Genomic DNA, 15,782 nt, shown 5'->3' on the forward strand with positions numbered 1-15,782 from the left:
TCAGAACTTTTCCCCACACATTACAACTGATCCTAAAGCTCCTTCACCTGGCCGTGTCAGCAGGTGCTTTGGCTGATAGCATGGCTGTGTAAGGTGTCCCCAGTGGCTGCCACCACAGCTGTGCGAGGTGTCCCCACTGTCGGACTGCACAGCCCTCGCGTGCCAGCACAGCCAGAACATATAACCCAGTCTGGACAGCTGGCACAGCCAGGACAGCGGGTACAGCCAGCACTGCCAGCAAAGCCTGCCACGTTCCAGCCTGCGGTCCGGGGCCGGAGCAGGAGGGTGGTTCCTCGGTGGTTCTTTTCTCGGCGTTCTCCGGCTCAGCCCACCGGAGGCTGCCGGGCTTCGCCAGCGTGGCTCCCGTGCCCTGTAATTGAGCGGGATGTGAAACACACCCACGTCCTCGGCAGCGGCTCAACCCACCGACCGCCGCGCCAGCTGCCACGTGGAGCACGGACACGCACAGCCCCCCGAGCCACAGCCCCCCGAGCCACAGCCCCCCGAGCCACAGCCCCGCTCCCCCGGCAGGGACCCCCGAGCCACAGCCCCGTTCCCCGGGCAGGGATCCCCGAGCCACATCACCGGTCCCCGGGCAGGGATCCCCGAGCCACATCACCGGTCCCCGGCGTGTCCCCCCCCGGGCCACAGCCCCGCTGCCCCCCCCGTCGGCCGCGATGCCCCGCCCGGCCCGGGGGTGCGGGCTGGGGCCGGGCGGTCCCCGGGCTCGGGTTACAGCGCGGGCGGGTCCCGGCGCGGGTGGGGCGGGGGCAGCCCCGTCCCGGCCCCATCTCGGCCCCATCCCCATCCCGCCTCCCGCTCCGCTGGCCCGGCGGCTCCCGCGCCCGCCCGGGATGAGCGGGCTGCGGCGGCTGTTCCGCGGCAGCGGGCGGGCCCTGGCCTTCGTATTCGCCGCCTCGGTCGCCTGGGTGCTGCTCGACATGGCCGCGCTCCGCCTCTCCCTCGGCGAGGCGGGCGGGCGGCTGCTGCGGGAGGCGGCGGGGCGCGGGCAGGGGCCGGGGCGCGGGCAGGGGCCGGGGCGCGGGCAGGGGCAGGGGCAGGGGTTAGGGCAGGGGCCGGGGCAGGGGTTAGGGCAGGGGCAGGGGCCGGGGCAGGGGTTAGGGCAGGGGCAGGGGCCGGGGCAGAAGCAGGGGCAGGAGCCGGGACAGGGTCTAGGGCAGGGGCAGAAGCAGGGGCAGGAGCGGGCGCGGCCCCGGCGCGGCCCCGAGGCGCCGCCGGGCACGGTCCAGCTGCCCCCGAGCCCCCCACTCGCCGCCCCCGCGGGCAGGGGCGCCGGGGGGGCACCGGCAGCGCCCGGGGCGCCGGCGAAGGCAGCGAGGGAGCCGGGACCGGGACCAGCCCCCGCCGGGCACGGGGCCGAGGTGCGGGGGGCATCGCCGCCTCCCCGCCGGCCCCCGGCCCCCGCGCACAGCGAGCCCCCGCGGCCGGCCGGGCTCGGGGGGACGGGCACGGGGACACTCGGACACGCCGCCGACGGCAGCGAGCGGCGTCCCCCCGGTACGGCGGCACAGCCCGGCCTGGCAGCCCGGGCACCGGGAGCGGGCGCCCAGCCTGGACCAGAGGAAACAGACACGGGACAGAAGGAAACTTCCTCCAGAACTCGCTCCATCCTCATTAGCAAAGAGGGGAAGAACTCCGCCAGCCCCGCAGTCCCGCCTCGCCGACCCCACTCTCCGGGGAACGCCACAGCGAGACGGGAAAAGCACAAACAACTTTTTAACGAGAACAGTGATGGTGCCCACGCTGCGACTGCCACTGCCGGGGCCACCGCGCGGGGTGACCGGAACCGGGAGCTGGGTGCGGCACCAGGAGCAGCTCCCGGGGCGGCTGGCACTGAACAGAATGGGCAGGAGCAGGCGGGAGCAGCTCTCAGAACGGCTGGCACGGGCCAGGACGGACAGGAGCAGGCGGGAGCAGCTCTCGGGGCGGTTGGCACTGGCCAGGACGGGCAGGAGCAGGCGGGTGGCAACCCGGGGATGCACAGGGTCCTGTCTGTGGATGCAACGCTTGCCCCGAGAGACCCCCGAGCTCCCGGCCAGTTTGGACATGCTGTTGCAGTCCCCAACGATAAACAAGAAGAAGCAAAAAGTAGATGGAAAGAAGGAAACTTTAATGTCTACCTCAGCGATCTGATCCCCGTGGACAGAGCCATCGCGGACACCAGGCCTGCCGGGTAAGATCCACTCCCCTTGCACAGATCCCTGCCTCACCCCCTGGGAATGGGCCAGGTGGTTCTGGGAAGGGCTGCTGGGGGCACCAAGCCCTCTGCTTCGGCCGTGCTACCTGTCAGACACCTCTTGCCTGTCCAAGTCAGAGCACTTTGTTGTTAAAATGTAAAACTGGTAACATTTGCAGGTTGTAACCCACTGAACCCCAAAGAATCAGGGCACACAGGGCAGGTGATGGGGCTCAGGCCTCTCTGTGCCTTAGAACACTGTACCCACTGTGTCAGGTGCAGCTCAGAGCTGGGTTTGGAAAACTCCCACACGGTTACAGCTGTCCCTATGAAATGTATGGTTGATTCTGCAGATGTCAGGATTGCACTTCAAAAAAGTCACTCCCTCCCATAGTGCCAATAGAGAAGAGCAAGACAAGGCATGGGCAGCACCTCCCTGATGGAAGGGCAAGGGGCCAGGGGGCTCCATCCTGAGCTGCCATGCCAGGTGGGCTTGGCAGTGTGGGGTTGATGCCAGGACTTGATGATCTTAAAGGTCTTTTCCAACCTAAGCCATTCTGTGGCTCTGTGGCAGCTGCAGGGAGGGCTGGGGAAGGTGCCAGCTCAGGTGAGTGACCGGTTCATCTCTCACATTCTGCCTGTCCTGCCACAGATGTCTCTCAGCCCCTGTGCACGTGGGAGACCTGCCTTGTGCAGAGCCCCTCCCGTGTCCCTCCTCCTGTGCTCACAGACCGTGGGTACGGTGGGGTGGGAATTGTGCCGTGATTGTCCCCATCCCGCAGGACAGTGCAGACATTCCCACCGTGTCGTTGGTGCCTGCTGAGCTGAGACCCTGCACAGGAAGAATTGGAGCAGGGAAGGAGGGAGATAGCTGGGGCTGCTTCCTCATACCACCTGTGCACAGGACCAGAGCCGTGGTGGCTCAAAGGCAGCCCTGGGGTTGGCCTGGACAGCAGAGCCTTGGAGCTGTGGGGCAGGAAGCAGCTCCGGGGAGTGACGCACCTGCCCAGGAGCAGAGGCGTTGCCGTCACGGGCACACCTTGGCCAAACAGAGCACGTTCCTGGGGGGGGGGGGTGCTGCTGCATCAGGGACCTGTGCAGGCTCTGCTCCCAGCTCAGTGGCTTGGGCAGGTACTGCGTTGTGAGGGCCAGCTCGTGGCAGTGGCGGTTGGCAGCTCTCGGGAATCAAACAACACGTTACTTTTTTACTGGTGTATTCCAGTCTCTCCCAGTTTAGACTCCAGTTCCTCTTGTGATTCTTGCTGGAGTACTGGACTAGACCACTGAAATCTGGCCACCAGGAAACCATGGCCGTTCCTTTGTTGGTGACACTGGTGCTCGCCAGGCACCGTGTCCCTGCAGCAGGGCTGTGGGGGGAGAACCTGAGGAGGAGAGAGATGGGCAGGAGGCTTGTGGGGAGTGCTCCCTGCAGAGCCTGGGTCAGTAGTCCTGGGGCTGAGAGAGTTAGGGAAGAGAAGGCTCCAGGGAGACCTTAGAGCCCTTTCCAGTGCCTAACAGGGCTACAAGAGAGCAGGACAAGGATTGTGACAGAGTAATTCTGGGGTGATTTTCATTTACCCAGAGCACTTCTGTGAAGTCCTGAAATACCTCTGAACTTTCTTCAGAATCGGTCCCAGTCAGAAATGAGTGAGCACATCCCGTCCTGCTGGGCTGCCCACGAGAGGGGCACTGGGGCTGTGGAAGGGTTTCCCCCCTCACCCCTCTGTTCCCTCTCCCAACATTGCAGAGCTTTGCCTCTGTATTCCACGTTTGGCTTCCCCCCCTCCCTGTGCATTTTCCCAGAAGCCCCCGAGCCTGGATATTTTCAGGAGTGTGGCCCGTGAGCCCGTGTTGCCGTTGCAGGTGCTCCGAGCAGCGTGTCCACGACGACCTCCCGACCACCACCATCATCATGTGCTTCGTGGATGAAGTGTGGTCCACCCTGCTCCGCTCCGTGCACAGCGTCCTCAGCAGGTCCCCTCCACACCTGATTGAGGAAGTCATTTTGGTGGATGACTTCAGCACTAAGGGTAGGTGAAGCTTCTTCTGCCTTTATGAAACTAATATAACTTCAGGGCAAAATGCAATTTGTTCTCTGTAATTCAATTCTGAATAGGAGAGAGAAATCTCATTTTCTCCTCGGGCTGTATTGAAGTGCAGCCTGTGCTGGGGGCTGAGGGGGATCAGAGGCCGGGCGGCCACTGGGGATGGCTGTGGGGAATCAAGGCAGAGGCTGCTGGAGGCACCAGGCTCCGGGAGCACCAGGGAGCTGAGTCCTGCCCAGCCCACCCATCTTCAGGGTGTCCCTGGCTCAAGGGCTTGTGCACCCCTCTCTGTGCAGCTCCCAGACGAGCCCCCATGTTCCCAGTGCAGGGGACACACTGCCCAGTGCCTCAGAGGACAGGGAGCTGTGGTGGGAGTGGTGGTGAGCCGGGATCTGCCGTACCAGTGCCTTTCACTGGCATTTCAGGTGATACCAAACCTCTGAGTTGTGATGCCTCAGCTCTCTGCTGACTTCAGCCCTTAAAAATTTAGGAATGATGTAATTTCCCCACTGCTGATTCTTCAGGGGAAGTGCTGTCTCAGATGGACTTCAGAGCTCATGCCATGCACACAGCAAGCCATCAATGCAACAAAAGGCAACACAGAGGAAAAAGATTCAGTTTGCTGATTTTTAATATAACCATTATAACACATTCCTACCATTTCCCCTCAAAAGCATCTTTTCAAGTTCTCTTTACCTTCTCCCGAAGGTTTTGCCTTGTATGTGCTTGTTAGCCAGGGAACATCTGAAATGTGGGGTTTGCACCCAAAACCTGGGGAGTGCAGGTGACCCAGCTCAGCACTGCTGGAACCCCCGGAGCAGCAGCAGTGGCCCACAGCAAACCTGTCACTAATGCTTCAACCTTGGAGCCTTTCAAAGCTTTTCAACTAGCTTTTGGAATGCAAACAAGCCTATTCTCCTGGAAGAAAACCAGGGAACACCAAGAAAGCCCATGGGTGAGGGAGGTCTGTGTCCAGACCGAGTGCTTGGAGCAGCTGCAGCCCTGTGGCAGAGCATTCGGATCTTGTGCACCTGACCAGGGCTGCCTGGCACTCCCACCTTCCTCACACCCTCTTTTTCCTGAGAGTTGGCCATGAGCTGCCTCCACAGCCATGGGAAACCATGACAAAAGCACCTGAAAAGTAGAGATGAGGCACAGCAAACCCTTGTGCAGTTTAAACCCTGGATGTGGTGCTTAATATCGAGAAGTTTGTAGGGCACAAAAAGTTAGGTTTTAATTGCAATTGTAGTGCATGAAGAAAAAAACCCCTAATTTTGGAGTCTTTGAACAGCCGGGTTTGGATCATGAACTACCCAAGTGAGGCCACAAAGCAGCACACCCATCACTGAGCACTGGCACACAGGAGATCTCCCACAGAGATTTTCAGGCTCATCACTTCAGCCTAAAGCAGCTGGCACTGAAGCAACTGGCTGTTTCCCTGGAGAGCAGGCTGGCACCACAACACTGTGCACCAGAAGCCCTGCAGCTGTGCCCAGATGTTCACACCCCAGTGCTGAGGATCCCGGTGTGTCTGGAGATGCTTCCAGGGAAAACCTGCCTGCTGCTTTTCACCCTGGAAGTGGGTGGAAATGGGTAAGTCAGCCTTGTGCTCTCCTCCTCCTGTGCAGAGTACCTGAAGGAGCAGCTGGACACGTACATGGCGCGGTTCCCAAAAGTGAAGATCCTGCGGCTCAGGGAGAGGCACGGGCTGATCCGGGCCAGGCTGGCGGGAGCAGAGATCGCCAAAGGTAGGACAAGAGCTGTGTTCCAGCTGGTTGGGACCCCCCAGAGGTGCAGGGGAGGTGTCTCCAGCACTGGGTATTAGTCCTTCCCGAGGCACCACGGGTGTCCTTTCATCAGGATTTCCAGCCAAGCCACCCCGGATTCACCACCTGCCCTGGCCAGGCCATGTCAGCACCAAAGTGGCCGTTTCTGTTGGAACCTGCCATGTGAAAACATGCTCTGGGCTGTGGCTGGGAGGGTCTGGGGAGCCAAGGGGGCTTGTGGCACCACTGGCAGCACCCTGAGCCTGCGGGGTGCCCGGGGAGGTTGGTCAGCACGGGTTGGGGTCGGGGTGCCCGAGGCCTGATGCTGCCCCGGCCTCTGCACAGGCACCGTCCTGACGTTCCTGGACTCACACGTGGAGTGCAACGTGGGCTGGCTGGAGCCACTGCTGGAGCGGGTCCGACTGCGCCGCACCAAGGTCGCCTGCCCCGTCATCGAGGTCATCAGCGACAAGGACATGAGGTGGGGCATCCCTGGGAATCCCCAAATCCATGCTGGAAGCTCGAGTGAAATCCCTTACTGGGACCACCAGTGTGCTCATCACAGGCAGACACAACTTCAGACCTCCTAACTGGCCTCCAGCAGCGTTCCACAGGGGACATGGAACATTGCTGTACACCAGAAATTAGCATTAGCTGTGAACATGGCCCCTGTGATTATCACACACACCTTTTCCCTTTCTCATGACTTTTAGTACATGAAGAGGATTCCTGATGAAATTTGTTAAAATCCTGGTTTAATTACATACAGATATTCATCTTCACTCATTAAGGGTGACATTTCAATCAGGAATGTGACTCAGAATTAGTCATCCCGATCTTTTCTCCATTTAGTTACATGACCGTGGACAACTTCCAGCGTGGGATTTTTACTTGGCCAATGAATTTTGGATGGAGGCAGATTCCACAAGAGGTCATCGAGGCAAATAAAATCAAGGAGACTGATATAATAAGGTAAAAAACACAAATGTGAAAGCTTTGCAAACCAGCCTGTTCCTTTGGTAATAATTTAACAGCAAAGGCTCCTTTGAGGCCAAGTGTTGTTCCTTTGCTTGCCAGGGCAGCAGAGGCACAGATACACTGTGGGCAATCCCACCAGGCACGGGCAAAGCCCAGGAAGCCTTTCCCCCCACTCACAGCACTGCTGGCGTGTCAGTGATGCTCCCAGGGCTGGGAGAACATTCCACTGCCTTTCTCATGCCCTGTTGCAGTTTCAGGCTGGGTAAAGCCACCCAAATACCCCCTCTGTCACAGCCACTGGCACACCACGTGCCTCTCTGTTCCCAGGTGCCCCGTCATGGCAGGTGGCCTGTTCTCCATCGATAAGAAGTATTTTTTTGAGCTGGGAATGTACGACCCAGGACTGGATGTTTGGGGAGGGGAAAATATGGAGATTTCATTCAAGGTAGGTCACTGTCAGTGTCCCTGCACCCCTTCCCACCTGGGTGGGTGATGAGGCTTAGGCAGGGGCTCCCCAGGGGCAGCTCCGTGCTGGAGACCCCATCTCCCCTGGCACCTGACTTAGCTTTCTGCTTCTCTCCTGGCCTGTACAAAGCCAGCACCCGTCATCTGCCCGTGTTTCTACCAGTGACTTCTGTTTCTCAGGTCTGGATGTGCGGAGGAGAGATCGAGATTGTTCCCTGCTCCAGAGTTGGGCACATTTTCAGGAATGACAATCCTTATTCCTTCCCGAAAGACCGGGTGAGAACAGTGGAGCGGAACCTGGCCCGTGTGGCAGAGGTCTGGCTGGACGAGTACAAGGAGCTCTTCTACGGCCACGCTTACCACTTGGTCTTGAAAAACGTGGATGTTGGAGACCTGACTCAACAAATCCAGCTGCGAAAGAAGCTCCAGTGCAAAAGTTTCCGGTGGTACCTGGAGAACGTCTACCCAGACCTGGAAGCTCCCCTGGTTAAAGCCAGCGGGCTGGTACGTACCCAAGGACCCGCTGTCCTTCCTTCACACGGGCTCTCAGGGGCTGGCTGGGCCCTGGGCAGCACCCCAGCACGCTGCTGCTGCACGGCTTCGCTGGCCTGGGGCAGCGTTTGGGATATCTGATGCAGCACAGAGGCTGGATTCCACCATGGCTTTGTAAAGAAACAGGTCACGGATACAAGGGGGAATTTCCCGCTGGAGAACCGGTTTGGTGTTTGACCAAACAGTGAGTGGAGCAGCAGTGGAGCTGCTCTCGAGGCAGTGCTGGGACAGGATGTGCCTCTGGGCAAGATGAGCCTCCGGGGGCAGAACGTGCCGCAGGGCGGGATGTGCTCCCGGGGCGGGATGTGCCTGCGGCGCAGGATATACCCGCGGGGCAGGATGTGTCCCCGGGGCAGGATCTTCCCGGGGGCGGGATGTGCCTGTGGTGCGGGACGTGCCCCCGGGCGGGATGTGCCCCGGGGGCGAGAAGTCTCTCCTTGGCGGGAGGTCCCGCACCGCCCGGTGGTCCCGGGGGATCCCTCCCTGCCTCCCTCTGTGCCCGCCCCCTCGGGCGCGGGTGTGCCCGGCGGGTGTGCCCCGCAGGTCTGCCCCGCAGGTCTGCAGCGCAGCCCGCAGCCGGCAGAGCGCAGCAGCCGCCCGCCTTACCGGGGCCGCGCGGGGCGCCGGGCCAGTCGGCACCGCTCTGGGCTCGGAACCTGCACCTCGGGGAGGGGGGGGAAGGGGCGGAAAACACCTTAAAGGCCGTTCTGGATTCAGTCCTGCCTCCACAAGCCCCTTGCTGGGCAGCTGGTAGGCAGAACAAGGTCAGGTTCCCTTTCTACACCACAGAATCCCGGAATGGTTTGGGTGGGAAGGGGCATTAAAGCTCATCTCATTCCCTCCCCCTGCCATGGGCAGGGGCACCTTCCACTGGCCCAAGTTGCTCCAAGCCCCGTCCAGCCTGGCCTTGGACACTCTTCTCTGCCTGGCATAGTGACATGGGCAGTTATTAATGAGAGTCCTGTGAATGCAGCAGGTTAAGTGCAGTGTAACAGCCTGTCCCCTTCCTTGGGAATTTATGTCTACATCTGCATTTTGTTGCTGTTTTCCAGCTCGTTAACATGGCCCTGGCAGGATGTGTCACTGTGGAAGGCCCCGCTCTGGCTTTTGAGGAGTGTGATGTGAACAACACGGTAAGGACCCCCTGCACAGGACTGTGTCACACTGCTTGTAGCACACGGCATAGAGTCCCTTTGCCTCCTGTGGTGACCTGCTCCCTCCCCGGGAGCTGACACAGCCCTTCCCACCTGGGAACATGACCAGGCAATACCTGGGAGCAGCAAGGGGCAGGAATTGCCTGTTGGCACAGCCTGTAGCCACCAACAACCCCCAAGCCAGCAAATTCAGCTGGAACAGGAAAGTCTGATAAATCCATGAGCCTGCACATGAAACATTTAAATATCAGCTTGTGCTTTGTGTGCTGCTGCAAAACATCCAGCTGCACTCTGGGCTAGATGGGAAGCACCCACTGTGGCCAGTCTTTCCAATCCTTAGAGCCCCTTCCACTGTGTAAAGGGGCTCCAAGAGAGCTGGACAAGGGCCTAGGGGGACAGGACACAGGGAATGGCTTCCCACTGCCAGAGGGCAGGGATGGATGGGATATTGGGAAGGAATTCCTAGTTGTGAGGGTGGTGAGACCCTGGCCCAGGTTACCCAGAGAAGCTGTGGCTGCCCCTGGATCCCTGGAAGTGTCCAAGGCCAGGTTGGACGGGGCTTGGAGCAACCTGGGCTGGTGGAAGGTGTCCCTGCCCATGGCAGGGGGGTGGAATGAAATGAGCTTTGGGGTCCCTTTCAGTCTCATCTGGGATTCTGTCATTCCTTCCTAGACAGTGTTTTTAGGCAATTTCTGGCTGATTGCTCCCTGCTCTGGCACAGGCCAGCATGGGGGGGGGGGGGAGCATCTCATCTGGGGATGTATCCCTTTGTGCCCCAGTGCTGGGAGCAGCCAGGGGAGGTGGCAGGGCAGAGGGGCAGGCAGCAATGGGGATGGGGGGTCTGTGTGGCTGCAGCAGGAGTCACTCCCAGAGCTGATGCTGGGGCTGTCCTGATCTCTTTAGCCCTGCCCATCCACAGGACAGGTGTTCCCATGGCTCATGGCTTTCCTCAGCCCTGGTCCTGGGCGAGGGCAGGGCAGGCGAGCAGCGGCTCTCCCGGCTCTGGCTGTGCCCTTGGGGGGCCTGGCGGGGTCTCAGCTCTGCCCGCTCTCTCCCCACAGAACCAGCACTTCAACTACACCTGGCTGAGGCTGATCCAGCACGGGGAGCTCTGCCTCGCCCCCTCGGGCGTCCTGGGGGCCCTGGGCCTGCGCCGCTGCCAGGGCAGGAGCCGCAGCCTGGCCTGGCTCCACAGGTCCCTGGCCACCGTCCGGCCGGGGCTGGTGAGTGACACGCTGTCCTGGGGCGGGTCACTGAGCCGGGCATGGTGATGGGCACTGACAGCCCAGCATGGGGGGCACCCTGGCCCTCTGGTCCCTGCTTTGCCAAAGCCGCCTCTCCCCCTGAGCTGGTCCCTGGCACCCCTGCCATTCCTCGGGCCCCTGTGCCAGTCCAAGGGATGAGCACCCCCACACTGTGTGCTGGGCTGGGGGCACGCTGGCACTGCCTCCACAGCAGTAACAAAATGTCCTGGTTTTACATGGAAACTGTCGATAGCACTTACAGGGAGATGACTCAGTATTGATTGGCTCTCAGCTCACGGTGGGTTTTAAAGAAAGCATCTATGGAACGGAAAAGAATGGATCTTGTGTTAATTGCCTGCACTGCACAAAGAGTCACGGCTGTGTCTCTGTCAGGAGTTGTCCGAAATGCTCTGAAATGACATAGTTTATAGTTAAGAAAGAAACACTCTTCATTTAAGAAAGAAAAACTGTAGCTGAGTTACACAAGGTATCGACAAGTTCCTGTGTTCAAAGCCAGAATGTCACAGGCTCACCTTAGGTGTTTGGGGAAAAATACAGGAAAATTGTCATCCACTTACTGAAAATTGTGAAATTGTCATTTCGCTTTGTGAAAAATATGCGAACATGTCCAGGCAGCTGCATGGGGCACAGACAGGACTTGTCTCCTGTTCCAGCCTGGGTTCACCTCGAGCCATGGGTGAGATGGATTTGGTGGTCCCATTTTAGTCGTGCCAGCGATAGGAGCCTCAGGGGAGCTCAGTGGCTGCTGGCTGAAGGAGTCTCAGTGCTTTACCCTCTCCTGACACCAGCCATTGTGTTGTTTAATGATGTGAAGTGCAGTTACTGTCTGCACAAAGATCCAGCTTCTGCTCAGATCCCACTCGTCATGTCAGGAGTGTTTCATTTAGGTGTTAATGAGCTGATCCTGAGTGTCACTGCAGTGCCAGGCAGTGACAGTGTCCCTTGCCTGTGGCAGCACCTACAGCATCATTTGGCTGGCCATGGGGGTAAGTAGGTAAATCCAAGTAGATGTGAAGAACTAAAGGATGGAGATCACTCAGACTCTTAATTCTTTCACAATCCAATGTACTGCCCCAGCATTTGAATTACCTGACAACTTTTTCAGCACAGTAACTGTGCTCTGAGTTCATCAGCTAACAAACTGCACAATACAAAAATCCACCTCCTGCTGTACATTCCCCGTGTAACAAATGCCATCAGAGTAATTCCCTTTGGCACGCTGACAGTGAGAGAGCTCATCTCTCCACTCCCAGTGAAGGAAAAGCCAGAAAGCACAGCAGGTGTGCTGTGATCCTGGCTCAGCAACAGGTGCAGGAGTGGGTCCCGCCCCAAAGTCTCTGTAAGTCAGCAGAGGTCTCACATATTAGTAACATGCCAAAAAAGGGCACACCATAAGGAATAGGTTGGACTCGATGATCTCAGAGGTCTTTTCCAACTTAATTGATTCTGTGATTCTGTAAACCAAGCTTTCTTGGTAAGAAAATTGAGCTGCTGCTGCGGGGCACTGGAGCCTGAGCCCCCCTAAGCCTTGTCTCTCTCCCCTGCAGAGCGACCACATCATCTCCGAGCACCAGCACCTCCCGCAGCCCTCTTGCTTGGAAGTGGATCCCTCTTACAAAGCCCTGAGGGTGAAGGCCTGTGACTCCACAAACCCTTATCAGAAGTGGCAGTTTGGCAATTACCATGTGGACTGAAGGGAGCCCAGTTGCACCAGGACTGCTGTGGTTCCAGCTGTGAGCTCAGCGAGGGCACACAGCTACCAAAGGGTGACAGTGGAAATCCGTGATTTAATGCCAGCATTTGGAGGGAGCAGAACACCAAGAGCAGCACCTCGAGTTTGACAGTGCCTGAACAGATCGACCCAGTGCTCCCTCACTGTGGGAGACTTTGGCAAAAACTCACTTTCTGTATTATTAAATGGAAATGTTTTTTTGAAGTCCCCATCCTACCGTGAGCAAACATCCCTCAGTTCCCCCTGACAGCAGCATAAGCTGCAGAAATACTTCCAGGTAAGTCCGTAAGCAGCAAAGTGGGCTGCTTATTCCTCCCCAGAAAATGGAAGTTCATTGACCAGCACATCAAAGGAATCCATCGTGGTGCCTGCGCTGGGTCCGGCCATGGGCTCCCGTCCTGAGGACCTGCTGGCTGACAGATGAGGACCAGAGCTCTGTGAGGAATGGATGGTGTATCCATAAAGCCACTTTTAATAGCGGGAGGTGAAGGTTGATGGGGTTACCCAGGGCTGTGGCAGAAGCTTGGAGCAGGCCCTGCCTGTGCCATGGGGACAGTGAGGGCACACGTGCCCGGCTCTGCTTGGCAGAGGGAGGAGCTGCTGGAGGGGGGATCCAAAGGTTTATCCTGCTTCTTGCCAGTGGCACACAGCAGTGGCCAGCCAGGGAGCTCCTCACTCCAGGGAAGCCAGGCTGTCCCACCCTGGGGCTGCCAGCACCACAGTCATGTCCCCAAGCCCCTGTGGCTTTTTGGGGGCTCCCCACGAGCACTGCCACTTCCCTCAGCCCGAGCTGCCTGGCATTGCCAGGATCTGCACACCAAACTGCCTCTGAACCCACTGTCACAGGCAGGTTTTGTCCTTACTGTGAGACTCTTGATCTCCAAAAACCATCACCAGTCATTGATGGGACAGATTTGAGGGGAGAATAAATTCTGTGTGCCAGGGCAGTGAGATCCAGGGTATGTAACACCCAGGCATCCCAGGCAGGGTTTCTCCCCCTGTTCCCATTGGGAATTCGTGCTGTGGGAGGCTGCTCCCTGTACTGCTGTGGGGTCATGGGGGGAGGCAGCACTCCTCCTCCTGCCCCCCTGCCCTGTGCTGAGGTGAGGGGCTGCTCCAGCACTAGCCTCAGGGTACCCAGGGCTGAGCATCACTCTGGCTGCTCACAGCACTGTGACCATGGCCTCTGCTGTCCCACCTCACACACCCCCGTACCTCTCCTTTGGTTTTTCAGAAGGCCATGGCATATTGTTGCCTCTGATGTGGTGGATCAGTGCTGACAGCATCTGACAGGCTCAGTCTGCCAAAATATTGACTGGCCCAACAGATTTTCCCAGTTGACTCCTATTGCAACTGTCTCCCCGATTTTCTCTCCCTCCTTCAGCACAGCTAGCCCGCAGTCACTATCAGAAAAATGACACAGACGATGTTTGGGCAGTCAGCTCGTATCAGGAGCATGAATTTCATCAGATTCTGTTTGCTGACATTCAATCACTTGTCACCGAGCAGGCACCAGGCAGTCGTATGTCACGGTCACATCCCATCGCCAGCCCTGTCACTCGCGCGCCGGGGCCCCGCTCCTGGAAATGCTCACTTCCATGCTGGATCTGTGCTCCAGGACTGGAGGGTGCCTCGGGGCTGCTGGCAGTGAGCTGGGGCCGTGCTGTTGCTCAGCACTGGGAATGTTCCGATGGCACTGGTCAGCCCAGTCTTCCAGAAACAAGAGCATTTTTCCGGCAGGCTCGGCAGCCTGGCGAGGGGCGTCCGTCCTGCTGCTCCCCACAAGCTGCTCCCGCCGTCCCCACGGACACACCGGGGTGTGCATCGCTCCTCGGGGCACTCAGAGCCTGGGCTGTGTGAGCAGGGAGGTCAGGGAGGAAGGCACCACGGCTGGAGAACCACTGCTTGGGGTGAGGATGGAAGCCCCTGATGTCCCTTGTGTCAGCAATGGGAAACAGGCACAGCTTTTCCAGAGGAGAGCAAATGCCTCTGGAGCTGTGGTGGGGAGGGACACGGCACGTGGTGCTGTGCTTCCATCCCTGAGTGCCCTGAATCAAAGTGGTCACAGTGGGAGGCCCCATTTGGTATACTCAAAAAAAAAAAAGGTTTAAAAAGAGGGAATAATTGTAACAGGTGAAGCTGCTTCCTCTGAGTGCAGTGAGTTAACTGACCAACATGGACCATCTCTGGGGACTCCTGCCCGAGTTACTGCCAGGCTGAACCACAAAGCCTCACCCCAGAAAGAACCCTCAAAGTGCCAATTCCCCTGATTTTTGGCCCTGGTGGATCCCAGGGCAGGGCAGGGCAGTAGTCTGGCTGGCTGCTGCACCCACAGCTGCTGCAGCTTGTGGCACCTGGCATCAACACCCTCCGTAAGGCTCCAGCTCTCACCTGCCGTCAGCCCACACTTGAAACAGTGGAAACACAGAGAAAGGATTTTCAGGCCAAGCTGGGGCTGTGACTGCCATGCCCCAATCAGCCTGAAAGTGCCTCTGCTCCAAGGGACAAGTTTCCAGATCTCCAGGTGTCCCTTCACCTCACGTGCCATACAGGCACCTCCCTGCCTGGCTGCTCCATGCACCCCATCCGACCCACTGACCACGGTGATGGCCAGAGGGCAAGCAGCCCACCTCTGCCTCTTCATTACCTGTGAACCCCTTGCTGTCCACCCCACACCCACCCACCTGGAGGGTCTGGCAAGGGGGCTGCTTGTGGGAAAGGCCCTCAGGCCCCTAGAGCATCCTAGCACTTTTAATTTTATTTCTCCAGTTACTCAGGAAAGCAGGAGAGGGCGTTGCAGCTCTCGGCTGAGCAAGTGCTGCTTTGCAAGGAAGGTAAAAAGTGAGTCCCAGGTCATTGAAAGTCTCAGGGAGCCTTTCCCACTGAAAGGTCTGGGAATGGTCATAAAGAATGATAGATTCACAGAATGGTTTGGGCTGAGAGCTCATCCTGTTTCATCCCCTGCCATGAGCAGGGACATCTTCCACTAGACCAGGTTGCTCACAGCCCTGTCCAACCTGGCCCTGGTTGGAATTACCATGAGCATGTCTTTAAGAGGGATGTGTCACCCCAGAGCAGCCCAGGGCAGCTGTCAGTGGGAACAGACCCACAGTATAAGTTGGTACAAGCAAAGCTCAGAACTTCCCCAGGCCAAGGAGCAAATAAACAAGTGTGAATGGCACAATGAGGGCTGTGTCTGCTGGCACAATGCAGAATTGCCGTGTATTATTTTCACGTTGCCAATAAATAATTGCCTTTATGTAGAACAAGAAGAATCAAAACGATATTCAGTGCTGCTGGAGATGTAAAACTAATCCTTAAAAAGGCACTTATGGCTGCAGGAGGCCTCTGTATAACTCTGTCCTTACCTCCTCTCCCTTGCCAGCTGTTCTCAGTTTTCCCAGAAGCTTTCTGGGATGACAATTGCAAAGCTAAGTCCCAACTCCAGACAAATCTGACTGTAAAACAGTAAAAAAAGAAGATTGCAACAACTGTATGGTGGTTACACAAAGGTCTTTCAAAATGGAGGAGGGTTGTGTTCAGATGAGGCAAAAATTATGGTTAAAACTTGCCTGGCTTTCACAAAACAATCTTTAATTTTGCATCTAAACTTAGTCGAGAAGAGACA

At 58.0% G+C, this 15,782-nt stretch overlaps 1 protein-coding gene across 1 annotated transcript; it reads left to right on the top strand.

Annotated features, from left to right (window-relative positions):
* The first annotated feature begins 854 nt into the window (after positions 1-854).
* Positions 855-12,354, top strand: GALNT5 (polypeptide N-acetylgalactosaminyltransferase 5). Its single transcript, XM_032694030.1, has 11 exons — positions 855-998; positions 1,182-2,194; positions 4,061-4,227; positions 5,871-5,990; positions 6,354-6,489; positions 6,861-6,980; positions 7,314-7,431; positions 7,632-7,955; positions 9,056-9,136; positions 10,219-10,380; positions 11,970-12,354. The coding sequence occupies exons 1-11, from the start codon at positions 855-857 to the stop codon at positions 12,114-12,116; spliced, it is 2,532 nt and encodes an 843-aa protein (XP_032549921.1). The 3' UTR covers positions 12,117-12,354.
* The last annotated feature ends 3,428 nt before the right edge of the window (positions 12,355-15,782 follow it).

Source organism: Chiroxiphia lanceolata, chromosome 7, assembly GCF_009829145.1.
Source record: "Chiroxiphia lanceolata isolate bChiLan1 chromosome 7, bChiLan1.pri, whole genome shotgun sequence".
NCBI classification, from domain to species: domain Eukaryota; kingdom Metazoa; phylum Chordata; class Aves; order Passeriformes; family Pipridae; genus Chiroxiphia; species Chiroxiphia lanceolata.